Here is a 27,179-nt window from a genome sequence, read left to right as displayed (position 1 = left end):
TGCCCCGCCCTCTCCTGCCCCGCCCTGCCCCACCCTGTCCCGCCCTCTCCTGCCCCACCCTGCCCTGTCCTCTCCTGCCCTGCCACACCCTGTCCTGCCCCACCCTCTCCTGTCCTGTCCCATCCTGCCCCGCCCTGCCCCACCCTGCCCTGTCCTCTCCTGCCCCGCCCTCTTCTGTCCTGTCCTGCCCCGCCGTGCCCCACCCTGCCCCACCCTCTCCCGCCCTCTCCTGCCCCGCCCTCTCCTGCCCCGCCCTCTCCTGCCCCGCCCTGCCCCACCCTGCCCCACCCTGTCCCTCCCCGCCCTGCCCCACGGCCGCGCCTGAGGTAACCCCGGGCCGGCTGTGTGTGTGTGTGTGCGGATGGCTGCGGGTTGTGCGCCGCTACTCGCAGCATTACGGCCCGGGAGGCGGGGCTGGGGGCGGCGCTTCAGACGTGGCGGCGGCTCCAGAGGAGCGGGACCGGGGGCGGGGCCGGGCGGGAGGCGGCGGCGGGGCTGGAAACGCCGGGGCGGTTCTAGAAAGGCGGCGAGAGGGGCTGAGGGGTGAGCCGGGCTGTGGGGGGCTTGAACCGGGTGAGTGGGGTGAGCCAGGCTGCGGGGGGGGCTTGAGCTCGGTGAGTGGGGCGAGCCGGGCTGCGGGGGGCTTGAACCGGGTTGCGGGAGGCTTGAGCAGGGTGAGCCGGGCTGCGGGGTGAGCCGGGCTGAGGGGTTGTGGGGAGCTGCGGGCTGAGCCGGGCTGAGGGGTGCTTGACTCGGGTAAGCGGGGTGAGCCGGGGGGCTTGAGCCGGGCTGCGGGAGGCTGCGGGGGGCTCAGGTGCAGTTGACCCCCGTGCTGAGAGGCTGCGGGGCGGCAGCTCAGCGCACCCGGTGCAGGACCCTCCGCACCCTCCCCATCGGGGTTCGCTGTGTCCCCCCCTCCCCCGGGACTCGCAGTGCCCCCTCCGCCCCCCCTCAGGATTCTGTGTCCGTTCCCCCCCCCTCAGGTCTCTGTGTGTGTGTGTCCCCCCCTCAGGTCTCTGTGTCCCCCCCTCAGGTCTCTGTGTCCCCCCCTCAGGTCTCTGTGTCCCCCCGGGACTCTCGGGGGTCCCTCCTCGGGGCTCCCCGGTGCCACTGTGGGGGCAGCGTCGCTCCCTGCCCGCCGTGGGGTTCGGGCTGGGCTGAGGTTCGGGCAGCCGGAGGTACCGGTCCCGTTCCTCACCCCCGTTAGCGGGGTCAGCAAGTGGCAGCTGCCGGGGGATTGCGGGGTAGCTTGGGGAGAAAGGAGCTGAAAATGAGATTTCAGAGCTCGTTGGTTGGGTTTCTGCAGTTAGGAGCAGCAGCAGCACCAGCAGAGAAGGTGACGGGGGCTGCTTCAACCTTTTCCTTGACCTCTGGGTCTGGGTGGGACCGGTATTGCCACAGAATGAAGAAATATTCCAGTTTTGAGTGTATCGTGACATTTCTGTACAGTTATTAATGGCTCTGTGTGCACCTCCACCCTGCTGCAGCTTCCAGGCAGAGCAAACAACATCTTAAGCTCCACAAAGGTGTTCAAACCCTGCTTGTTCCGCTGCTACCCCATTTTGCTTTTTTTCCCAGAAAAAACAACAAAAAAAAAGCCTGCAGGTGTGCAGAAGGGCACAGTGTGTTGTGTGTGGCTGTGCTGCAATAGCTGAGAAGGGTTGTGCAAAGCTGGAGAGGAACCAAAGGCTCTACCTGGAGTGTTCCCCCAGCTCAGCTGGGACACAGCAGCTCACTGTGTGCTGTAATGCAAAAAAATGCACCTAACCAGGCAGGAATGGTTTGATTTCCAGCAGCAAAGAATGTCCCTGTAACCTGGCAGCAAGGAGGAAAAGGGATGTGTAAATATGGAGCTGCCTGACTTTGTGCTGCTTTATTCCAGCCAGGAATCTCCCCGTGTTCCTCAGCAGGGAGGTGTTCCCAAAAAGCAGTTTTGTAACAAAACCTCTTGTCCCTTTCATTTTCTAGGTGCTCTGTGAGGGTGGAGCTGAGCTGAAAGGCCACCATCTTCCTCAAGGTAATAATCCTCCAGCTTTCTGGCATTAAGCACCCAGGAAATAATCCTGCAGGTATGTTGTAAACATTCACAGCAGCCAATAACCATAGCCACTGAGGTTTCACAGGAAGAAAGTTATTCTCCAGTTATAAATTGTCATTTCTGTGACACTAGCAGGCAAGAGTTCATGCCACAATTTCTTGAGGATTGTTTTTTTAATGTCTCCTATTTTGAGAAGCAGTGCTCTGAGTGTCACTGTGTGCTTCAGAGGCAGTAACAGCAGAGGGAGCATCCCTTAGCATTTGATGTAAGGAGTTTTTCAGTCTAGGTTGAAGTCAGGAATCCAGCCTGTTTATAATTTCCATGCTGTGCTTGCTGGCAATCTGCCAACGGAGGGAGCTGTAAACACAGATATTTTTCCTATGACTAGTTCTGATTTTTTTGTGTGTGTGTGTGTGTATGGTTTTCTATATGTCTGTGGAATGAGAACAGGGAGTGTGGTGGGGGGCATGTTCTGGGGTGAGCTCAGAATAGAGTCAGTCAACCCCCGCACCTCTGAGCTAATGTCTGATTTTAATTAAGTTGCTGATACTCAGTGAAAGAAGCAGTTCACTGATCTTATATTAAAAGAAAAAAAACAAAACAACTTTCTGAGCAGGAAGTGTTGGTTGTTTTTTTTTTTTTAATTCTGTGTGAGCATATGGCAGGTTATGTTATAATGAGATATTAAAATTATGGACTTTGTACAGCAAGGTGCAGCCTAAATTTTAATGCTGAAAAATAAACTCTGATGGAAAAAGAGCAAGGAATCCTGCAGCAACTGGGGTTTGATTCTAGCCTGCCTCAGATGGGCTGAGCTTGCAGACACTGCAGAGTAAGATGCATGAATTTTCTTGCCTGCTTGGAGGGTGGAAAAAATATTTATGGTTTAAAATAAAAAAACTTGAGAGCTAATTAAAATGCTGCTGTTTCTAAGGTGGTTATAACAAGGGGTAACACAGGCCACTGTGTTAGAAGAACACGTGCAGGGTTGCATGACTCTGCTGTATCCTTGTCAATGCGTGCAAATAAACAGCTTTTCCTCCTTTTCTTTTGGCTTGCCTTGAAAAAAATAGGAGGCCCTCCTCTTGTATTATTTCATAGGCAGTTATAATTGTTTTCAGATGCACCTTAAAGCCCTTTGGCAAGGAAGGTGTTGGCATAAGCTGCTTTGAGCATCTCAGTAGTTGTGGCTAATGAGTTTTGGCCCTGATTTACTTGTTTCAAAGGCTTCAGCCAGTGGTGTAGGTTTGATTTCTTAGGATAAAATCAATGTTTGCTTAGTATTTAATGATTTTTAAATAGTTTTATGACTGCTGTCATGTGCCAAGCGTCTCCTGGCTAATGTGTCTGTAAGACTGGAAACCCTGCTACAAGCTGGATGGTTTTTTTAATGTCTGCTTTTCTTACAGAGGTGTTGAGAGAATCTCACTCTTGGCAGCATCCTGAATAAATGTGTTTGCAATTCTCTTTTGTCTCTAAGTATATAATCAATCCCATGGGGGTTTTGTTTGCACTGTTTTCTGCTTAAATGGAAGAAATATTCTGCTTATCTCCAGCCATCAATACTGATAGGAAGTTGTTGCCTCCTTTTGAAACCCCGTTGTTTGGGGAAGGGAAGGGGGATGCAGGCAGGTGATGGGTTCAGTTCTTCTTGCTGTGTCTGCAAGAAATAAGGCACTGGTGTGTGGAGAAAGCCCAAAGAAACCTGTTCCATCCAAATCACTGCTTGAGGATGGCCCATTCCTCACAGCCTGGCATGTGGGCCTCAAATTTTCATGTGCCAAGAAGGCATCTGTGGCCTGAGGTGACTCTGAAGGAGTCATCTGCTGCTTGGATTTCATCTGGTGCTTTAAATTTAGGCACAAATGGAAGCAGCTGTTTCAGCAGAGGTTTTCCAGGTGTCTTTTAATAGCACAGAGGGGTCAGGCTGGAAGCTGCTGTATTGTCATGGTTCAGAGAAATGGTATATCCATCAGGTTTGGAGCAGTGTTTTGGTCTTTACAAACTTGATTTCTCTCTAGCAAAATGGGGCTGCAGGTCTGAGAATGGAACTAATTCACTCTGTCCTAATTGCATGGAAAAAACCCCACTGCTGGATGCTGGATTTTCAGAGGGACACACACACGTTCTGGCCTGATTTGCTACCATGACCCCAATCATAAAGGGTGTGAGTAATTCTTTACATTTTGTGGAGTGGTTTTTAGGTCAGTTCCACTTAGTTTAATTCTTCTGCAAAGGTGGTTGGGGAAATTTGGAGCTTGGATGAAGGACTTGCTTTTGTTAGTCCCAGGTTTTAGCTCTTTTTCTATGGTGTGCAGAGGAGCCTGCAGCCCATCAGCCTGCTCAGAAATGGGGGCCCTGAGGGGCTGGATGAGCATTAGTTTGGTTTTTTTTCCTCTTCTGACCTGAAAACAAGTCCTCCCTTTGGCTCCTGTGGGAGCTGGCTTGAATTCCCTAGGACTGGATATGAAAATCAGAGCCAGGGAGAAGCTGATAACCTTGGTAGATGTGTAAGTAACTCCTACAGGTCCATCTTTTTACATCCTCTTGATCTCTGAGTTTTTAGAAAGTTGGTTGAATAAAGATTTTGGTTTAACTTGTAGTCTGGCAAAACTTTTTTTTTTTCTTTTTTCCCTTCTGCTCCCTGAATCTGCAATGATTCAGTGAGGTCCTGAAGTGTTCTTTGTACAGAGTAGGTTTGGTTGGCTGGCTGGGCATGAAAAGGAAAGGGAAGAAGCAAAGCATTAAGTATTTGTTAGTGGATACAGAGCTGTTCAGCTCTCTGTGTTGCAGAGAACAGCCTCTCAGGTCAGGTATAAATACTTTTCTGTGAGGAATAGATGGCCTTCTGTTGCCTAGGAATGTCATTACTCTCACTTCACTAAAAGGAGGTTTTTAATTCCCCTCTCCAGCATCTCTTTCTCATCTGAAGACACTGCTGAAAAAACCAAACCCAGGAGCATAGGCACAAACTTCTTCCCTGGTATTGCTGTGCAAATGAGTTCTTCCAGTTTCTCCTTGAATAAAACTCATTATAAACATTTACCTCAATTTATCTCATGAGGTAGGAGGTGGTGATGTCCTTTCTGCCTCTCTTACCCTCTTTTTTTTCTTTTTTTTTTCTTAACAATCAGCTCAGCTGCTTTGGGCTCCCATTTATACGTGTGTGTGTGCACACATGTTCTGCTGCTGTCCAAGCCTGTGGTTTATAACATACTCTCCAGCCTCCTGTCATCCATTATTTGTGCTGTTTTGTTTTTTTTTTTTTCCCCAGTAACAGCTGTGAGAAGAATGTGTCCAAACATTCTGCAAACCCCAGCAGTCAGGTGTCCTGCTTGTTCAAGCAAGAGCTGACTTCTGGTTCCTGAGGTGTCTGTTTATTGACTCAGGGAAAAGTGAGTAGGATGGCAAAGCTGTTAAAGATCTGCTACAAAGACAAGCTGCTAGCTGTAGTAAGTGTTCTTCTTGGCAGATAGCCTCAGGCTTGGGAGAACACGATGGGGAGAAGGCAGGGTTGTGTTGTTGGAGCTGGAAAATTCCCTTGTAATTGTTTTGCCAGGCTTTCTGTAGGGAATCCAAAAAAACCACTCTGTGAAACGATGGCAGACAGTGCAGATGGACAGCTAGTTCTTAATATCTCCAAATTAATGTACTTCCCAAGTGCTCTTGACTTGCTGTGCTTTCTGCTACATCACTTATTGTGGCTTGAAGTGTTGGCAGCCCTCTGCATGGCACTGTTCATTCAGCTTTGCTCAGTTCTCAGATTACCCATCTCCTGGTTCCCAACTAACTTAAACAAGCAGTCTGGGAATATGTGGTTTGCAGGGGGGGGGGGATGAGAAAAAGAAGAAGAGAAAGGAGAAGACTTGGGATGATGCTGTGAGGCATTTTCCTGCTTACTCATGCTTGCAGACTGTTGTGGTAAATGCTTCTGGTTCCTCCTGTAGTCTTTTTAAAGCCATCCAAAGAGTAATTTGAAAACAATCCTCTTGCCATGTGGTAATAAGTAGCAGAGAAGAGAGCTATTTCTGGTGGCCTTGTCACTGAGCTCACATGAGGTTTTCTCTGAAAAACCCAGAAGGAAAGGGTGGTACCTACCTCTCACACTCTGTCTCATGTTGTGCAGGCAGTGTGGAGCCAAAGGGAACCCTGAGCTGGGGCTCTTCTACAATGACCTTATTTTAACACCACTTGCTTGAAAGTTTAGGATGCAGCTTGTATTTCCCTCTCCTTCCTCATCAGATACAAGTGATTGCAGTTTGCCCCAAGCAGCTGCATGTTCTTTGCTGTATTTGGAGTAAAAGTGGGTTGCAAGTGCTTATTCCCAACCACCAGTTCCCCCAGTTACAGTGAGTAGGTAAAGAATGATTAATTTTTTTTCTGGGGGGGGGTTAAGGTGAACACTTGTGTTGGGAGACCTCAGGGCTTGCTGAGGAGCAGTCCTAGTCCTTGAGGGGTTCAATGAGCAGGGAGTTCAATGAGCTCCCTGCTCCTTGAACTGGGAGCTCTGGGCTGATCCAAGCCTGGATTTTCCTCTGGAAGAAGCAGTCCTGCCCAGCACACCCATCAGGAGAATTGCAGCTTCTTTTCTTTGGACCTTGCATCCCTTATTTCACTTCTCTGGTCCCTTCTCTGCCTCTCTCTTCAGGCTGGCTTTTCCTTCCCTGCCCTCTAGAAATGCAGCAGGGAGGTTCAGGCTCCCTCCCCAGGGCTGGCTTTGGAAGCAGAAATACAGGGAGTTTGTTTTTGAAATCCAGGAGTCCCCAGGGTTGTGCCCAGAGGTTGGGATGCTGGCATGATGAATCCTGAATGAAGCAGAGCTGGAAATTTCACTTTTCAGCTTTTCCAGCCATCCCTGCCACTTCCCCACTACAGCATTTCTCTTTTCTGGCTTTCCCACTGTTTGTCTTTTTCAGGCAGTTTTTCTACAGCTGAGTTTCACAGCATGCTGCAGGTCTGACAGTTTAATTTAGAGTTTTATTTTTGTTGGCATGTGACACAACTTTACATACTCTCCTATTTTCCAGCAGCAGGACGTGGAAGGTATTGAGCTGGTAGAGGACCTTGTTCTCACTGTCTCTGGGAATAAATTTATTGCTTCCATTACTACTTTTATGTGGGTCTTCCATGAAAACCCCAAGGAGCATACCAGATAGCATTTGAAATGGTTCATTAGCAGCTCCTGTGGCTAAAGACAACTTTTTTCAAGCTTTACTGATTAGAATTCAATATTCAAGGACATAAATAGTTTTCCTGAGGGCAAAATGACTGAAGCTTAAAGCCTTGGGGTTTTTTCCCCTCACAATTAATTTTTACTCTTCCTTTTCCTTTTAATTTGTTACAGGTTGGAGCTATCAGGAAGATTTGAGCTGGAAAATGAAGCCCTGGCTGCAGTTGGTGTTTTTTACCTGGGTTTTCTTGATCAGTCCCACAGAAGCAGAGTTCTTCACCTCCATAGGTATGGAAAGAACCAATGCATGATGCTGGGTTTTTTATGTATTTTGTAAGATCTGAGTAAACCTTAAAGAATTCAAGTGCTCTGAAGTTGCCTAAACAGTTCCTTAATTAACTGTGTGTTAATTTGGTCTTTTTTTTTTTTCTTAAGCAGCTTTTTATCCAAAGTTACTGGGATGAAGGGTCACCTTTTCTGTACACTTAACCATTCCTCAGCCTTTCCTCACTTTGAAAATAGCCCAGCCTGCTGCCTTCCATCTTCTTAATCATGCTTTGTTACTAATTACTTGGGAATGCTGAAACCAAAGCAGTGGCTGCTTTCTGTAAATCTCATCTGGCCTTTCAGTGCTGGTGCTTTTGAAAAGATTGGTCAGGGTGGTCAGGACTGACACCCCAACCATTCCCACTAATGCTGATCAGGAGAGAAAAGAGTGTGTGGCAGTCCAGAAACATGAGTCTGAAATTCCTATGAGCTTAATTCCTATGAGCTTGGGGTTTTTTCCTATGAGCTTAATGTTGGGTTTCCACAGTTACCCCTGGTGAAAAGCTGTAATTTTAAGTGATGCCAGTGGTTAGGCTAATAACTCCTCATGTACAGCAGCTGCTTTAGTCTGGCATTGCTTTGACTCCAGGGCTGTGTTCATCTCAAACCTTTTTTTTTGGTTGTCTGGTGTGCAGTTGTAATATTAAAACTCATTCAGAGGCAGTGAAAAGGTGACAGCAGAGCTGCCTGAGCCATGGAAATTCTGATTTTGAAAACCCTTGAAGCATTTGGGTGCCAGACCTTCCCTTGGACTGATTTTGTGGGTTTTGTGCATTGATGTGCACACCCTGAACTGGATGTTTCTTTGTGGTGGTTTTAATAGCCTGAGAGCATCTTGGGGCTGTCAGCTGTGCTGTTGGGAGTTGTTGCTTTTTTAGGTCTGCTTTTAACATTCTAACTCTGCTTTTAGGTCAAATGACAGACCTGATTTATGCAGAGAAAGACTTGGTCCAGTCTCTGAAGGAATACATCCGAGCAGAGGAGAAAAAGCTCTCTCAGATAAAAAGGTAAAGGGAGGGGTTTGCATCATGAAGGGGCACAAAATGGCTTAATTTGGGTCAGCACCCCACACCTTTTTCTCAGCACTTTGCTATCAGATCCTACTCAGATTTCCTTGGCACATAATCACAGTGAGACCTCAGGCACCGCCTTGTCATTTATCCCCATAAACCTGCAGAGAGGGTGGTCCTGCTTCAGATATTCTTTTTATTTTTTTGCTTTTTACTTTTTTACTTTACTTTTTACTTTAGGACCTGTTGTCTGCTGGGTTCTTCCCACTTTTCCCTTTCCCCCATCCCGGTGCTCCCTGCTACCATGCAACATTTTCCAGCTGCTTTTTTCAGTTCCCCCCCATTTTTTTTTTTGCTCTCAGGGACATCTCCTGCCTGTTCCCCTCAGTCACCACCTGCCTGGGACACTTCTCAGGAATTATCCTGACTGCTTACATCATTTCTTGCTGACAGCCCATATTTTCCCTCTCTCTTGGGAGGGCTGTTAATACTTATCTAGCTGAAAGTAATATTTAATTGGGTGTGCCACTCAAATAGTCCAAATGAGGTCCAGGTTCAGAGGAGCTGAGTGCCTGGAAATGGAGCCATGGTTTTCCAGAGTTTTTCTAAACTCCAGGCTATATGTGGCAATTTGAGCTCCCTTCTGGGGAGGGGAGGGTGGGGACAGGGCTAGGAAGCAGTGAAATGATCCAAGTTCCTTGTCCCTTCTATACACAAATACTGATTTCTTGAAAAGCTGCCCTTTTGAGGAAAAAAAGACAAGTATTGAAAAGAGAATATCAGTTCAATGTATGTATTAACCTGCTTTTTTGGGGAAAAAAAAGAGGCTTTTTTCATAGACTGATGTGTGCAAGTGCTTCTATAATGTGTTTAAATTTCAGCTGACTTGTATTTTGTTGCAAGAAAAGAATATTCTACCACTGTGTCAATATTTGAGCCCTGCCCTGAGGCAGCAGTTCTGTAACTGAGGTGCTCAGATTTAATCATTTACACACTTCAGTATTTTGTCTGTTGGTTCCAGAGAGCTGCTAATGATTCAAAAGCTCATTGTCAGGTGCAGAAAGAGATTAAAACTTAACAGTATTAATAAATATTAGAAGTAGTGAAAGTCTCAATTAAAAAAGGTGGTTTTTAATGTTAGTCTGATGTCCCTGGAAAGAAAAAACCTGATTTTTTGCTCTGTTGCAACATCACAGCATAGAGAAGACACCAGGTAGCTTGAAAATATTTCCCTGTGCTTATGTGAAGCTGTTTGGAACCCTGGGTCATTCATAGCTTTCTAGGTTGGAGATTACAGGCTGGAAAGGGGGTTTCAGTAGTTTCAGTAAAGTTTCACTAGTTTCAGTAAAGCTGAGAAGCTTTTGGGTTCTGTTTTAGGTCCTGTTAATTTGCTGAGGGAGAGAAGTGACACTCAGTGGTTGGGGGCTAGAGATAATTGTTTGAAGTGCAGGATGGCTGAGACTCATTAGGAGTGAGGTGCATGGCAGCTGTAGTAAGGTTGAAAATAGCAAGCAGGGAAACAAATTCTTTGTAAAATAAGGCTGTAATTAAAAAAAAAAATTAAGTGAATCCTTAAAGTAAGTGCAACTTCATGCTTGTGAAGCTGAAAGCTGGAGATGATGGAGAAAGCAGCAATAAATGATTCTGGGTGTGTAACTGACTCAAGAAGGGAGACAAATAATCTTCCTGAGCACTTCAGAAATTGTCCTGAGTCTGAGTTGTAGGCTTCTCATTCCAGCTGGGCTGAGAAGATGGATGTCCTGACCAGCAAGTCCACCTCTGACCCAGAAGGGTACCTGGCACACCCTGTCAATGCTTACAAACTGGTGAAACGTTTGAACACGGACTGGTTGGAGCTGGAAAACCTGGTTCTCCAGGACACAACAAATGGTAAGGAGCCCCAGGAGGAGAGACCTTCCAGCACAGGTGCTTTTTCCTCCTTGTGTTCTGGGAAGCTGCAAACTCAGCCATGGTTTCAAGATGATGGCAAAGTTTGCTTGAAACTTAATTATCATCAGCCTCTTGTTTGCTGGTTACCCCAGGGAGTGAAACTTCCCCAATTCTGGTACCTGTCTGAGGCTTGGTTTGTTGTTTGGCTTCTGCTCTTTGGGGCCAAGGGGAGAATGGGATCTATTCAGGTTTTTAGCTGTGTTGGCAACTATTATTTTGTGCCTAGTCTGGAGCTTTCTGTTCCTCTATAGATAAACATCCTCATCTGCTTCCCCAGTCTGCTGCTTCTCTTGGTGGTCATTGTCTTTTTGACCATGTTGATCAGTAAAAAAGATGTAAAAATTAAAATGGGAAGGAATTTACCTCAGGCCAAGCATCAACACTTGGCAGGTGTAGTAGTCAGCCTGTTGGTGACAGGTTAACACACAATTGCTCTCTTTTATCCTTCTAAATCAGGTTTTTCCAGTGCTAATCTCAGCTCTGGCATCATATTGTCCAAGTATCTGCTGAATTTGCTTCTACACCTCTTTTTTTTTTTTTTTAAATGCAGGTTTATTTTTCCTGGACTCCTTGAAGCTAAGGAGAAGAGGCTGTGTTTTTCAGGCAGAACACTGCATGTTCTCCTTTTCTGCATATGCTAAAGTTCAGGCACTTGAAAGGTTTTCCCAGCCAAGATTTTTATTGCCTTTTGGAATAGTCATCCTAGATGGAAATAAAATACTCAGTTCTTTTGAGGACTTGTCTCATTAATTACTTTTCTAAAGGCTTCCTTTCCCAGGTCTGCTTTCTGCAGGACTGGAAATGCCTGGGTGGTTTTCCTCCAGTGGATTTGCCCTTTCTGCCCAACCATCCTGCTCTACAGCTTTGATATATTTATGTAGTACATTGGGTTTTATTTCCTTGTTTTCACTTGTCAGGTTTAAAAGCCTCTTCCTGATTCAGGTTCTACCCCTCCTTGGGGGATCTTCTGTCTCTGGAGCTGATTTGCAAAGTTCTTCACAACTTTCCAAGTTGGAGCAGAGAGTCTGAAATCATTGTCCAGTGCAGTTGTCTCTGGGTATAAGAAGAGAACTCATGAAAGCTATGAAGGAAACAGTACAGGAGAAGGAAGGTCATTAGATTCTTGCTGGCCCAAGAAAATGAAGGCATTTTGTTTACTTTCTTGTTTCTGAGCTGTTTTTTAGTGGGACAGAAACAACATTTTGAACTTGGAAGCCTATTGAGAGGCTGTAGAGCTGGACTGTCTGAATCTCAGTTCCCAAAAGAAAGCAGATGTTTCCTCTTTTGTTAATTTGGTACCCATACATCCTGGAACTCTGGAAGTAACATCTTTTTCCCTTTCCCTGCTGAGGTTTCATTGCCAACCTGACACTCCAACGCCAGTTTTTCCCAACTGAGGAAGATGAGAGTGGAGCTGCCAAGGCTCTGATGCGCCTGCAGGACACCTACAGGCTGGATGCTGAAACTCTCTCTAGAGGGATCTTGCCAGGTAAGAGCTCAAAGTTCCCTGCTTTAAAAAAAGAAGGAACTTAAAATATCTCCAAAATCTTTTTTTTTTTTTTTTTGTAGTGAGGAAGAACCAGGGTGCTGAGATATTTGAGGGTCATTTTACCTCAGCAGTGACCAGCTCAAGTGTCAATTTTTTTAATTAGTATTCCCTTAAAACTCTGATTTCTAGGTGTTTTGGGAAGCACACAGAAATACTGGGATGTTTCAGTGTTTTGGCAGCTGAATCCTGATAAAAACTCCTGGCTGAACCAGGCTATGGTTGCTAGCAAGACACTTTACAAACTGAGTAGGTTTGTAGAGAGTGTGGGTAGTTGAGCTGACAAGTCAGTTCTAGTTATTATATGCAGGTTATTACCAATAAACTCAGTTTTGAGTTTTATCTGTGCATTTTGTGTTATTTTGTGTTTTATCTGCTGAGCTGGAGCAACTAGAAATTTGGGCACAGTTACAGAAAAATGAATACCCAGTTTGTCTAAGTAACCATCAGCTTGCTTAGGCACAAATCTACATCTCCAGGAGGAGCACCCTGCATGAAGTCAGGTTTCTGTGGTCATCTGACAGTGTTGGTTTGTAGGGTCAGTCAAATCTGTTCACCTGTCAGCCTGCTCTGCCTTTGCCTGCAAAAGAAACCACGACAGCTCAACACTGGAGTTTCTGTTCAACTCCTTTTGCTTTCCAAAGGAATTAATGCCAAAGAATTAGCCCAGAATTTAAGGGCTTTAATTCTGACAGTGGTCACTGCAGTACAGAACTAGCTGTCAGAGCATTGCCTTTCAGAAGCCTTTTTGGATGATACAAGTGTGTATTTACAGACATTCCTCAGCATGCCTCATGTATTTGAAGATGCTTCTGCTTGGACTGCTTCAAGCTATCTTGTTTTGGCTTTTAGGAACAAAATACAGATCCTCTTTGACAGTGGGTGACTGCTTTGGCATGGGGAAGACTGCTTACAACGATGGAGATTACTACCACACAGTGCTCTGGATGGAACAAGCCTTGAAACAACATGATGAGGGGGAAGACACAAGAGTCAGCAAAGTGGAGATCCTAGATTATCTCAGCTATGCTGTTTTCCAGTTTGGGGATTTACACAGAGCCATGGAGCTTACCAGAAGGCTGATATCCCTTGGTAAGAACAAAAGACCTGCTGGGCTAGCACTGGGGAGTGTTAGGAGCCACAGAGCCAAGAACAGTTCTGGCCTGGACACATGGCAGGCTGCAAGGATAACCTGTCAGAGCTTGTAATTAACCTGGAGCCTGTAAAAACAAAGCCTGGGTTGTCTCCAGTTGGAGATCAAGGCTGCCCTGGGCTTGGGCAGAATTCTCCATCTTCTGAAGAATCCTCCTGGCCTCACATCTTCCTCTTTATTCCTCACTGCAGGTACTCCTTGGTGCCAGGAGAATTTGTTGCCTGAGATCTTTAGCTTTAAGATCTTCAGTATTTCTGAGTATTCAGAACAAATTTAGTTTCTTACCTTTTCTCTGTGTTCCTTTTCTAGCTTTCTCTGGAGTAAGCAAACAAGCATTGCTGCTTATCCAACTTTCCCTGCTTCCTGCACTGCAAAGCTTTATTCTCCCCAGCTGCAGTTAGCACTACTGTGTTTTACATATAGTTTGTTGTTTTTTTTTTAGCCACCTGTGGTTCTTAACTTAGATTTTAGCCATGGGTGAAGCCTTGATGTTGAGGAAATATCCGACACTACAACTGACAGATGAAAATTCACAAGCACATAGCTGGGTGTTGAATGCAGCTCCCTCTGCAGTAAGGTTTGGCACTGGGAACAGAATGCAAATCCTTATCAGCACCAGGCAGGGAAACAGTTGGCAGCTTCCTCTGCTCTGGCCTCAGCTTCCTCAAAACTCTTCTTGGTGTCACAAATCTCAGTGAAGAGGGAATTAATCCTTCTTAGTGGGTTGATTCCTCCCAACTAAATCACTGCTGAGGTTCCAGTGATGCTCCTGTCTAAACCCATTCCCAACATCTGGAGATGGATGCTGGAGGTGGGCTGGGAAGGGGCTGCTGCAGACCTCAGAGCCTCCTGACTTTTGGGGGAATGTCTTTGGGACTGAAATCTGTGGTCCCTGGGCTGTGTGGGTGAGAAGAGGGGAGAAGGGGAAGAGTACAAGGAGTAGACAAGCTTGATCCCTGCTGAGGAGCTCTCTGCTCTGCTTAGCTGGGGCAGAAAAGCTGAAAGGAGGGGGATGAGAGACCAAAACTTCTTTTTTTTCCTCTGAATACAAGCTGTGTGATGGCTTCTTCCTGAAAAGATCCTTTTGCAGAGGATTCCAACCTCCCCTCTGCAAAGCCAGACACTTCCCAGTGCTGGTTTTCAGGTCAGACTGGAACCAGTGCCTTTGCTTGCCTGAATACTACTTTAAGAATGAGACTTCCTGCTGTCTCCTTACACAGACCTGGTTGTATTGTGTCTGAGACTGGCTTTTTTTGTTTGTTTTTTTCTTTTCTTTCCCCCCAATGAAGACAGCACTCACGAGAGAGCAGGCAGCAACCTGCGGTACTTTGAGAAGCTGCTGGAGAAGGAAAGGGAGGAGGAGGAGGAAGAGAAGATGTCAAACAAAACCATGGCCAGGACAGAACCAGGGCTGCAAAATAGTGCCTATGAGAGGCCTCCTGACTACTTGCCTGAGCGGGACATCTATGAAGCCCTTTGCAGAGGGGAAGGGGTAAAACTGGTAAGAGAGGCAATTTTCTGATCATCCTTTGCCTAAGGGTGGCCAAGTTGTGTCTTCTCTTTCTGTGAAGCTGTTTGATGAAGAAAAAAGAAATCTACTTGTCCAGGCTGAGATCTCTACCTTGTGTCTGGGTGTCCTGTTGATCCTAGACAGAAAAGCAGCTCTGAAAATTGGTTCTCTTCAGTGTCTTTTTTTTTTCACTGAGAGCTGGGCATGCTTTGCCACACTTATGGAATGACTTTATTCCTTCCCTTTACACCTTAGATGTGTCCTTCTGGAGTGTCTGTTTTGCCCAACCCCTTTCCAGTACCAAACATCTGCAAATCTCAGTGCTGGGAAGGGACTCAGTTTGACTCCATCTTCACAGCCTAAATTACAAAAACCAGATTTTTTTTTTTTGACAGCTTGCTCTTCATGGTTTGCTTAGTCTGTAACTCATTAAGATGCAATTTTCTGAAGGGCTAGGGTTTCAGCTGGTGCTCAGGGGTATCCTGAGTGCCACGGGCTGGTTTTTATCTGCAGCACATTGCAGGATCACTCATGCTCACCCCCCAAATGTGCTGATGGCTCGTGCAGTGCCTGCATTCTTGGGGTTGCTGGTTTGAAGGCAATGAGAAGTGGCTGAGCAGACCATGTTGTGCTTGGCTTTTTCTTGCAGACCCCTCGAAGACAGAAAAGGCTGTTTTGTAGGTACCATGATGGGAACAGAAACCCTCACCTGCTCATAGCTCCCTTCAAGGAGGAGGATGAGTGGGACAGCCCTCACATCGTTCGCTACTACGACGTCATGTCTGATGAAGAGATTGAGAAAATCAAACAACTGGCTAAGCCCAGGGTAAGCTTCCCCTCTTCCATCTCACTGATGACTGCTAATTCCATGCTTTAATCTCTGCTAGAACAGCCTAGGCAAAGGATTTGAAAGCTCTGGTTTCATACTACAGATGATACACTGCAGCTGTGAGCCTAAAGGGAACCATTTCGAAACTGCCTGGTGATGTAGGACCATAAAGCCCAGGCTCCTGAAGGTATTTATGCATTGTTGCACTTAATTATGCAAAGTTCTCAGTAAATGGCTTAGAAGAAGCTGGTGATGAGACCTGACAAGGTAGATCAGAGGAGCAGATGGCCCTTGCACCTTAAAGTCTGCTTCTTGCAATGGAGCTGAACTGCAAAGCCCAAATCCCACCAGGAGTGGGAAGGAGCAGTGGGTATTTTTTTTTAAAGTTGTGCTAGAAGAATAGCTGAAGGTTTGGGTTTTTTGCTCTGAGTAACCTGGATCCACTGCTTCTTTTAAACCATGCTCTGGCCCAGGCACTTGAGGTGCCATGGTGCCTCCACAGGAGGAACTTGGTTCTCCCAGTGCCAGACTGGGAATGATGTGGCACAGTTAACACAGAGTGGGGACATCATTCCTGTTCTTAAATAGCTCCTGGAGCTTGTCAGATCTGACTTTGCCACCTGGTTTGCTGTCTGTTGGGCACAGAGGTGACAGCTTCAGTGTGCTGGGTGTAAATCAGCAACCCAGGTTACCCATGGCATGAGTTCTGGTGACTCTGCATGCAATTAAAGCTCATCAGGATCTTCTCTGGTTTATTATTTTTTTTCTGGAGGTGGAATTTGCTGTTACCTTGCTGGTAACAAGGCAGTGTGAAGTCAGGAGGAGATGCTGCACCTTGGTTTTTGTCTCAGGTGTGAGAAGCAAGGAAAATGAAACGTTTTTATAGATGAATGAATGGTTCCTTTGAGCACTCCTCTAGCTACTGCTCTGAGAAGTGGTATGAAAAATTCCATTCAAGAATTCCCCTTCTGTATGTGTCCCTAAATATCTGGTTAGAAACAGGCTGAGAAACTGATGTCTCCTCAAATGATTAATAATTGGGGATGTTTGTGGAGCTGGACTTCTGTGACTGCCAGGCAGCTCTGGGAGAGCTGGCAGAACACTCCTGTCTCCATGAGGACTCTCACCTCCATAAATGGAGACTTTTTCCTATTACATCATACCAGAAAACTTCCAAGAGCTTCAGATAAAATGGGAGCATGTAAATGGAGCACTTAATCTATTTCATCCACCAAAGCACATCTGAAATAAGGCAGCTATTGATTATTTTTTTTTTGCTTTGGTTTTCCATTTTTATTTCAAAGCTGAAAGTTGCAAAGCTTTATGGAAGGCCTCAAGTCTTGCTCACTGAGGTTTTCTGAAGTTACTAATGTCAAAGGAATTCTTTCTGAATCTGTGTAGTGTGGAACTGAGATCTGTCCCTGTAAATAGGTAAATAATTTAAGATTTAATTTCTAAAAGAGCAACCCTTTCCTTATAACTTATTTTTCCTAAATCTGTCTGTAGCTCAGCTGCAGGCACAGCTTTGAATTCTGCTGAAAGAATGTGAAGTGCAGGCCCTGTGATGAGATGGTCCTCAAGAAATACTGCTTAATTCCAGCCAGGAAATTTTAGTTGGTGATTATGGAAGCTTTCAGACAGGGCTCTGAAGTAGTATGTTAGTTTTGGGCTCAGAAAGATGAGCACCTCCTTTGCTCCAAAATGCATTTGCAAGAAACTTCTGCTTTTGGGTCCAAGCACTTTTACATTATCTGCAGTTTTACCCTTGCCAATATATTTATTTTTTTTTTTTTGTTATTTTGTCAAGCAACAACATCTGTACGTGATTGAGAGGAGCTGCATTCCAGTGGGGATTTATTCTCTCTTCCAAAAAATCCACATCCTTGCACATCCAGAAAGTAGTTCCAACATTTCAGGCAATGCATCAGAGCTGACAGGGAAGGGTCAAGAAAATTCTGCCCTTTATTGGTGTGGATAGCACTGGGACAGGTCTGCCATGGAAATACTGAGTTCCCAAAGTTCTGGGTGCTACCTGCAAAAATACTGATTGGGGGAAGCACTGGGAGATGCTGTAGGGTTTCAGCTGTAGGTTTTTGAGAAGGAAAAGCCAGGGGATGCATTTATTCAGATCAAATGCAGAAAACAAGCCCATGCAAGCTTGAAAATGGCTGTGGAATCAATAGTTTGGGGAGCTAAATGCTATCCTAAAAGCTGTGATTCAGTGAGCAAGTGAAGAGCAATGTTCAGGCAGTTTGGCTCTTCTGATTTCTGCAGGAGAAATCTGGAACAAAATACCCAGTGAGTCAGAATTACAGGAGCAGCTGTGCCAAGAACTCTTGTAGAGGGACAAGGCAGCTGACATGGGTTGTAAAGCTGGCTGGAGACATTTTTGAGGGGAAAATGAAGGAAATCGTGACTGCATGCTCTGAAGGAGAGGCAAATCAAAAAGGGCTTTCTGTGAGCTGTGATTAAGTGGAAGGAAGGAGGCATGATTTGAAGTGTTTGTGGTTTGCAGGAGTTAAATTTAAATGTGGTCTGAGCTTAGAGCCCAAAGGAAGGAGTGTCCCAGGTCTTGTTCTCAGCTGCAAATAGAAACCCAAAGTCATCTGTGAACAGCAGTTCCTCTCTCTGGCACCAAACCCAAATCCCACCCAGTCTGCCAAGCCCCACATTTATTTTTTTTTCTCCAGAGATGATGATGGGACCTGACAGTGTCACTGTTCAGAAGGTCCAGGGGAACTCTGCTTTTGCAGGGTCACCTTCAGCATGAGCTAGCTTGATCCCCAACTCTCTGAATTAGATATTCCAGGCATCTCCCAACTGGAAAAATCAGAGCATGGGGATGTTGAGAGCTGCCCTCAGGAGTTCATTGCCACTGGGGCTTTACCTGCCCTCTAATTTGTAGCTCAGTTGTCAAAGTTTTCCCTTTTTTTTTTGTTTTTTTTAAGAATGAGGCTTCTTCAGTCCACCCAAGGAGCATGCTGATGAAACTCATGGAGCATCCAGGGTTTTTCCTCTTTGCCAAGAACTCAGGCTCCATGTGGTGTTACCTCTTGTTGTTGGTACCTCTTGGTAATGCTGACTCCAGCTGCCTAAGAAAAGGACCTTTAAAACCTGGTCAGCAAGCAGGGTGTGAGGATTTAATGAATACTAAAGTGTGTGCAGGCAAATTAATTTTCCAGGATGAAATGCAGGTGATGGATTGGCCCTGTGCTTCTGCACCTGGTGTTGGAGCATAAAATCAGAACAATCTAGGTTGGAGCTATAACTTTCCTACAGTGGTTCATTGAAGCTGGACAAATCAGGTGTTGATTTGGGTGAAAATGAGAGATTTTTTTTTACTTTTTTTTTCCTAACCTGAATCTGATGTGTTTCTTCCCCCTTGGGATTTTTTGTTTTTTTTTTTCTGTTTTGTTTTGTTTTTTGACACAGCTGGCACGAGCCACAGTTCGTGATCCCAAAACTGGTGTCCTTACAGTGGCTAGCTACAGGGTATCCAAAAGGTAAGAGAGAAGAGTTGAGCTTGAAGGTTTTTGTTGCTGAACAGCTGCCATCTGCTGCCTCCAGCTGCAAACTTGGAGTGCTTGGTGGGGAGCAAAAAACTGGCTCAGAAATGCCTGGCACATGGCTCTGGCTGAGGGCAGAAGGAGCCATCTGCCTGGGGAACTGGGTGCTTGCTGGTGGTTATTCCAAAAATTAACATCTTTTAATCCTTCCCTGGTCCTAGCTCGTGGCTGGAGGAAGATGATGATCCTGTGGTGGCCAAGGTGAACCAAAGGATGCAGCAGATCACAGGGCTGACAGTGAAAACAGCTGAGCTGCTGCAGGTGGGTGCAGTTGGCTTTTCAGGCTTCATCCTGGGGAAAATCAGCTGCTGCTGGAGGTGGTTTGGGGCTTGTGGAGATAAAAACCCAGGCTGGCTCTTACCCAGTCCCTCTGAGGGCTTCTGGTGCCTGCTGGCCAAGCACACAGGGTAGGGAAAGAGTTTATAAGCTCTGCAGGTAAAGTGTTTATAACCTCTGGGATGCTCCCAGCTGCTGCTGGCTTTAAGGACCTGGCAGGGGGATTTGGTTTTCCATTTGTGTCTTAGGCAGAGGGCAAGGAATAAAAGGTGATGTAGTGGGGGAATCTGGGATTTTACCAGTTGGAGGGGGATGTCTGCCACTGACTTTCAAGTCTGCAGAAGAAGGACCTCATTCCAAGTTGAACTTTTCCAAATTTTTCATCATTCTGCTCCATTCCCAGGTGAATCTGACCTTTGGCTGGCTGTTAGGGAGGGGAAGGAGAGGAGGAGGAGTGGTCCAGCAGTGCCAGAAGAGCTGGGCCTGGGTACTGCTCCTTCCTGATGCTCCTTTTAGAGCCTGGTCAGTGCAGGACCCAGGGAGCTGGGGAGGGAGCATGTCAAGTGCAGCCTCAGAGTAACTAAACCCTAAGTTCTGTGGTCTTCAGATAAAGTAAGCAAAGTGATGCTTTTCAGCTCCTTCTTGGTGAGCATGTGTGGGAGAGATCACAAGTGTTTGACAGTTTAATTCTGGGCTTTGTGTCTCCTGGTTTTCACACAGATAACTAAAGAAATTCTTGCACTCAGCTCCCTCTTTTCCCAGTGTAGTGAAGTTATTGCTGCTGATTTGTGTTGTAGTGATGTTGCTGCTGCTGGGAAATGTTGGCTGCTGAGAAATACTCCTTTAAAAGTAGGAAAGGAGAAGAGCACTTCAGTTGGTTCTCATCCACCTCCCTCCTTTCTGGCAGTCTCAGAGTGAAGTGTGATGTAGAGAACAACCTGGCCACCAAGTGCTGCTTCTCAAAGCATGGTTTGGGGCTCTGGGAGCAAATGTTGGACCCTGCAGTGCTCACCTGGAGCTCAGGGGGTGTTTGTTGCCTTTTTCCATGCTGTAGGTTGCCAACTATGGAATGGGAGGGCAGTATGAGCCACACTTTGATTTTTCAAGGGTAAGCTCATATTTTTATTGACATCTTAGTGGGCTGGGGTTGGGGAGGGAACAGTTTGGGTTTTGGGGAGAAAGCAGTTGAAAGTATTTTCTGTGAAAACATGTAGAGATAGCCCTGTTGTATGGGATGGATGATGATCTTTGGCAAGACTTCCCTGGTGCTGAAAGTTCAGGAGAACAATGAATAAATCTGAATGCTGCTTATCTTGGTTCCTTGCACAGTACAGAGCCACTGGAAGGTAGTTGGGCAGCACTTCAGTCTGCCCTTTCCATGACTTTATTCAGAAACTGAGGTCTGCAAGCCCTGGGGGGTCAGTCTGGGGCTGAGCAGGAGACCTCTTTTTGCCAAAAAAAAAAAAAAAAATTAAAAAATAGCCACTATGGAAATCATGGGTCATACCCCATGGATGCTGGGTCCTCTCTAGGCACTAGAGGGCTCTGGGTTGCTGGAAGGGGAACAGATTCTTAATTTTTTCCCCCTAAACCAGCTTCTGAGTGTGCTGCTCATCCTGAGGAGCTATGGTGTCTGGTAATTTCACCTACAACAAGATCCATGGGATTTCAGTGGGATCTGGATAAGTCCTGGCTGTCCCAGTGGTTTCACCTGGCAGGAGGGGTTGCTGCAGCCAGAGCCCAACCTGGGAACTCAGTGCAGAGCTGAAGCCACCCAGCTTAGCACTGGGTTTTGGGGGTTTTTTTTTTAGAAAAATAAAATAAATAACCCCTCCTCTCCAGCACATTGGTTAGCTTTGGCCTCTCCAGAGAATTTTCCTGTTAGCTTTTAGGCTGCTTCATTTCCTGACTCAAGCAAATGTTCTTAAATTCCCTTCAAAGCCTTTGGACTGCAAGGACCTCAGCTGTCATGTTGGCCAGGGTGGACCTGACTTTTGGATTTAGCAGCTGGGGCAGAGCTCCACTTGGAATCTAAGCTTGGCTGCAGTCATGGGGAAAGGCCAGGCCTTTTTTATCCTGCTTTTTGGACTGGTCCTCCAGGCTCTCTGTGCATCCCAGATGTCAGTGTGGAAAGGCACTGCTGGGGCTCCCCATCTCCTGGTCATCTCCTTGCAGCTTTTCATCCCCTTGGAGTTCTCCAGCAAGGGAGATTTTGGTTGTTGCTGCTTAGAACGTGGAGAGTTGGTTGCTCCAAAGTTGTTCTGCTATTGGAGTTGGGAAATGCGTGGCTGGACCTGGGGTTTGGATGCCATGAGGGGAGTGGAAAAGTGGCACAAGTTGCCCAAGGAGGTGGTTGAGGGTCCCTGCTCAGTGCAGGGGGTTGGACTGGGTGACTTTTGGAGGTCCCTTCCAACCCAAATCATTCTGATTCCATCATTTTGGAGAACCTGGGGAGTCCCCTGTATCTCAGTGCCCTGGTGTTGGCTCTTTTGGGTTGACTTTGACCATGCAAGATGCTTGGGGGTTTTATAATGAACCCTTTTATTTCTTGAAATAGACTTCAAGCTCATTAACTCCAGAAAACCTCTTAGAGATGGTGATCATGGGTTTCCTTGTCATTTGTCTTTCTTGACAGTAATTGCATCTTTTCTTTAAATGCTTAAAGATGTTTCTGGGCTGGAATGACTTCCTTTTTTTGAAGGGAGGAAAGACACATTGGATGTGAATTAATTCTGAATTAATTCTTCTAAACTGGCACCAATGTGCTCTCACCCTTCTACAAATGCTGATTCTGTTTCCTATGAGTGAAGACAATTTGATCTTTTTTGATGTGGTCCTCAGCCCTAGACAGGCAACCACCTGAAAATTCATGGTAAAAAAAAAGGAAAAGGCCTTTTCTCTGCTCCTGACACTATTTCTTTGAGTCACTGCCACATTTCCAGAATCCTGACAGAATTTCTTTGAGCCACTTCTACATTTCCAGAATGGGGTGTGCTGTCTGCAGCCCCCTAAAGATGAGGGTTTTTCCCTCACTCACCCAAGCTACTGACTTTGGGTCAACAACCAGTGCCCTGCTGGTTTTTAACTGTGCTTGGGTGACATCTGTGCCCTTCAAACATTTCTTCTGCTCTGCCCTAAGCTTTGCTTCACTCCTCCTCCTCCTGACACCCCAGTGCTCCCCGCATGCCGCTGTGCCTCCCCTTTATCACTCCTTAACCCTCCTCCTCTCTCAATTGCACCTTTTTTTTTTTCACTTCCAACCAAATGAAGCCTCAGCATCCTTGCTGTGGAGGTGTGTGGCTGGATTTGGGAGGCTGTGTGGGCCTGGGGTTAAAGTTGTTGTCTGTTGCAGCGACCCTTTGACAGCACACTCAGATCGGAAGGAAATAGGCTAGCGACGTTTCTTAACTATGTAAGTACCTCCCCTTGCTGCCTCTGAGCTTGAAGTTTCCAGTTTATTCTCATTTAATTTTATAGAAAGATGAGCCAGATGCTTTCAAGCGGTTAGGGACTGGGAATCGTGTGGCCACTTTTTTAAACTATGTAAGTATCATGATCCTTTGTGCCTTGAGCGTTGACTTCTTTTGGCAGCATCTTTTGGGTTTGGTTTGGTTTGTTTTTTACAGCTTGTGATGGGCAGTTGGTTATGGGTAGAGGTTCCCTGGCATCTGGAAGGAGGGATTTCAGGATCCTTGCAGCATCAGGTGCTGTCCCACCTTAAGTTGAGGGAATTCTGGTGGCGTTGGAACCTCAGGGCAGGCAATTGGAACATAGAGCCCAGGTTCCCTTTTTGGTTGCTGTGCTGTGAGATCTTTGACCTCGTTGGATTCCCCTTGGTGGGAGAGGAGAATCTGGGTTATTTATTTCCCAAAGACAAGTGTTTGGAGGTTCTCCTCAGAGCCATTCTGGGTGGGAAAGATCTTGAAGAAGCTGATGGAGTCCAAGCATCCAGTCCCCATCTGGGATGCTGTTGGAGAAGGTGACTGTCACCCCTTTCCTGTGGGACACTCACATTCTTCCACCCCTGTTGGACAGCACTTGATGTTGCTGTGGTCTGTGAGCCTCCATTTGAGCTTTTTGTCAGAGCTGGAGTTTCTCTGGGGCTTCAGCAAAATGGAGGAGATGGAGCTAATGAACTCGGTGGGACTGGGGTGCAGCTGCAGAACTGGAAAGGTCTCACTTGTTGCATGCTTCCTACAGCCTCCAGACCATGTACACTGCAACCAGAAACCCCACTGATGCTTTCCCAGTAGTCCTCTGACACTGTTTTATAATATATCAGTAGTTGGGATCACCTAATCTACTGTGTCCAACTTCAGAGTGCTGCGACTTCAGATCTGAAATCCTGTGCTGAAAAAGTATTTCTGGCTGAGCTGGTATTGGGAGTGGGAAATGCAGCTCAAAATAGAACCAGAAATGCTTCTGACTTGCTGTGGCAGGGGAGGAAATCATCTCTGAAACAACCAGGATAAGATAAGCAGCCATGGAATAGTCTGCTGCTGAGACACTTTAATTTAAAGTGCTCTCTCTGGATTTTGTTTGCTCCTCAGACTTTGGGACAAGCCTGGATTCAAAAGGAATGATGAGCAATTTATCCTCTGCCAGTTGTACATGGTCAGAGGTGATTTGTCCTTGTTTGCCCCATGTAGAACAACATCTCAGGCATCTACCAGCACCCTTACTAAAAAGAGTGGTTGTGATGCTCAGACCTAGGTATTAACTTGCAAAGTTGCATGCACTTGCTTTCTAGTTGGAAGGGACCAAAACCTGTGCACCTGTGGCATCTTGTGCCCTTTTATTGTAGGTACCAAGCAGGAGGACACCAGAGGGGTAATAACATCTGCTTTAAAGAGAAATCCAAGTTACAATAAGAGAATGTGGGGTCTCGGGGTGTTTGTTAACAGTAAATGTGCTCTTTAAGCTGGGGAGGTGGCTCTGACACGTTTGTTTCTTTGAATTAAATTGGATCAAAACCTCCCTGAAATCAGTGCAAGACTTTGCTGGTTTTAATGGGAGTGTTTCCAAGAACATTGGGCTTTGAATAAAATCTAGAATTTCTAGTGAAAGCATCCTGAGTGCTGAGCTCAGGAGGCTTAAATTCCTTCCAGTGCAGAAGGGAATCAAGAATAAAGACAGAATAAAGACAGAGAATCACATCCCTGTTCTGTGTTGGAGCTTTGAGATGCACAGAGCACTTGAAGTGGGATCATTTCACTGGGGGACAGCACAGAAACAGTGCAGAAAGTGAGGGGTTTTCTAACAGCTTGTCTGGTTTCTGAAGTGGTTGACCAAGAGGCATAAACTAAATCCTGCAAATCAATTCCCAAGGCCTGGTTTCAATTTCTGAGGAAAATGTGGTTTAACAGACACTTAGCTGCTTTCTAATTGGATCATGGAAGGGAACTCTTGGAACTGCCTGGCTCTGAAATCCTCTCCCTTCTCCTGGAGTCCTGACCCAGCAGGGACCCAGCTCCTGAGGGCTCTTTCTGGGGTGTCAGGGGTTCTGGAGAATCCAGACAAGGTGCTGAGCAGAACCCTTCAGCTGGAACAAAAAGCTGCAGTCCCAGAGACTGCTCCTTCTGCACTTTGTGCCTCTCCTGGGGGGGCAAATAGAAATATTTCTCTTAGGGCTTTGGGGGCATTGGAGCTTGTGGGGCAGCAGGTACCAAAAGTGTTGTAAATGGACAGAGTTTGTGGGCTTTGTCTCCTCAGATGAGTGATGTAGAAGCTGGAGGAGCTACAGTTTTCCCAGATTTTGGGGCAGCAATATGGCCCAAGAAGGTAAAGTTTGCTTTGCTTCATTTTCCCCCTCTCGTGTTTCTTTCTTGCTCTCAGCAGTGTCCTGAATCCATTTCCAGTCCCTTGTTTGCAGGGTGATGGACAGGCAGCTGGAGCTGATCTGGCAGCCTCAAAGCTGCTGCTTTTGTTTTAGAGCTCAGAAGCTGAAAGTTCCTGTATTAGTCCCAAAAAAACCCTGAGTATTGGGAGTGCTCCTCTCCACTCAGGGCTGAATTACCAGAGTGAGATTAAAGTGTTTTGTGTTGTTTTTTTTTTAAGTCCTTAAGAACCTGGAGCTGGAGGCTCAGGCAATTCCCCTCTTACTCCAACCTGAGTAATCACCACGACTGAGTTTTGACTCATCCAGCTCTGGTTTCACTTTTCAGGGCACAGCAGTGTTTTGGTACAATCTTTTCAGAAGTGGGGAAGGTGATTACAGAACAAGGCATGCAGCCTGCCCAGTGCTGGTTGGGTGTAAATGGGGTAAGTAAAATCCTTTTAGCAACATTCCCTTTAGTGTCCTTTAGGACAGCATTTAATACCCTGAGCGTTGTCCTTTCAGCTGCATTTGGGGCAGGGGGAAAACTCCCAGCATGAATTTCTTGTAGTATTAAGCAGCTCCATTGCTCAGCTGATGCTTTTTTAGTGAGTTTTTTGTGTACCAATTGTCTGGGTTGTGGTGAGCCAGTGGCCATGTGGCTGTAACTAATTGCCCATCCTTGCTCTCCCCAGTTTCAAACAAATGGTTTCATGAAAGAGGAAATGAATTCTTGAGACCTTGTGGGAGAACAGAAGTTGACTGAAACCCAACCTGCTCCAGCTCTTTGGTTTCTCTGCCTCCTTTTCTGTTTGTTCTTCCAGTTCATTTCTAAGAAATGAGCCATCTTGTTGTTTCCTCCAAGAGTCCTGGCACTTTACCCAAAAAAGGACAAAAAAAAATAATAAATCTGTAACACCTGTGAAATCAAGTAAATGGCATTGTACACATCCTGGTGGTTTGGTTGCTGTTATTTCCATGTCATCACAGCCCCTTCCATCCTCCAACCTTCCTTCCACCCCCCCAGTTTTCTCTGTCATAGTGGTGCAAACATTGCTGTGGGCAGTTTGGGTTCTTTGGGTGCTTGGTCTTGTGCCTTTTGTACCTCAGAAGATAGAGATGTTAAATATTTCTTTGAACCAAAGGTTGTTGTTTTTTTTTAAGAAAAGAAAAAAAAATTGTGTGTACATGTTGATTTTATTGTATTGCTGTGGATGGTGAGTTTTGAAAGAAAGAAACAAAAATAATAAATGTTCTTTCCAGAAAGTGATTCTCTGTGTCCTTAATAGATGCATCAGTGCTTGGGTTCAGGGAGCAGTGAGTCTCTTCTTTTCCCTTTATTGTGGAATAATTATTGCTTTAGGAGGTCTTTTATAATAAGAGTTCAGCACATGACAACTCGTGCACCTTCTGCTGAAGGAAGAATTTAATTTTAAATGAAATTTAAATTTAGTGGAAGTTTAATTTGTGTCTTGAAATCTGTAAAATACCCTGGGAGGAGGTGAGCTCCACTTCTTGGGCTAGAGGCAACTTGTATCTCAGTTTTATCCTTTCCCTTTAAACATTTAACTTTTCTGGGGTACTGTTTGGGTTTGGCTTTTTTTTTCTGTAGATATCTTTAAACTTTCAAGTCTTTCCAACAATCTTGATGATTCTGGGTTCAGAAGGTGGCTTTGGGGAACACAGATGACTGCAGGTGAACCCAGAGGTTGTCAAAATGGTTGTAGAACCATAACTTATAAATCACTTTTATTGGTGACACAGCAAAGTGACTTTGCAACAGATTCTCAGGTGCCCCTGGATTTTTTCAGGGGAATTTATGAACTTTATTGCTTTGTTTTGTTACTTAGGTGTCCATGTGTTTAGTTTTGGTTTTTCTCTTAAACATTGGTTGGAAGGAAAAGCCTTGGGTTGCCCAGGCAGAGCTCCAGTTGTTGATGAGACTAATTAAAAGCATCTTGTCCTGTAAATGAGCTTTGGGTGACCAGG

General features: G+C 45.8%; 1 protein-coding gene across 10 annotated transcripts; it reads left to right on the top strand.

The window, feature by feature from the left end:
* Window positions 1–487: 487 nt before the first annotated feature.
* P4HA2 (prolyl 4-hydroxylase subunit alpha 2) lies at window positions 488–26,082 on the top strand. Of its 10 annotated transcripts, none has more exons than XM_030459236.1 (16): window positions 488–543; window positions 1,969–2,069; window positions 7,383–7,496; window positions 8,446–8,542; window positions 10,284–10,435; window positions 11,847–11,984; window positions 12,894–13,133; window positions 14,484–14,695; window positions 15,354–15,530; window positions 18,966–19,036; window positions 19,261–19,360; window positions 20,430–20,483; window positions 22,853–22,918; window positions 25,088–25,156; window positions 25,540–25,636; window positions 25,886–26,082. In XM_030459236.1, the coding sequence occupies exons 3-16, from the start codon at window positions 7,415–7,417 to the stop codon at window positions 25,954–25,956; spliced, it is 1,626 nt and encodes a 541-aa protein (XP_030315096.1). In that variant the 5' UTR covers window positions 488–543; window positions 1,969–2,069; window positions 7,383–7,414; the 3' UTR covers window positions 25,957–26,082. The 10 variants fall into 10 exon arrangements, with proteins under 10 accessions (XP_030315096.1, XP_030315099.1, XP_030315097.1 ...); XM_030459239.1 differs by lacking the exon at window positions 22,853–22,918 and adding an exon at window positions 22,728–22,787; XM_030459237.1 differs by having other exon boundaries at window positions 491–543; window positions 1,969–2,017.
* The last annotated feature ends 1,097 nt before the right edge of the window (window positions 26,083–27,179 follow it).

This window comes from Calypte anna, chromosome 13 (assembly GCF_003957555.1).
Source record: "Calypte anna isolate BGI_N300 chromosome 13, bCalAnn1_v1.p, whole genome shotgun sequence".
NCBI lineage: Eukaryota > Metazoa > Chordata > Aves > Apodiformes > Trochilidae > Calypte > Calypte anna.
Note: the sequence above shows the minus strand (reverse complement) of the source record. Positions and strands in the feature narration are given on the sequence as shown.

Excerpts from the sequence above, each read along its gene's own strand:
- P4HA2 (XM_030459242.1), top strand. Across the intron at positions 13,134-14,483 it reads CAGAAGGCTGATATCCCTTG|ACAGCACTCACGAGAGAGCA; the intron begins GTAAGAACAAAA and ends CCCCCAATGAAG. Across the intron at positions 20,484-22,727 it reads CACACTTTGATTTTTCAAGG|CGACCCTTTGACAGCACACT; the intron begins GTAAGCTCATAT and ends TGTCTGTTGCAG.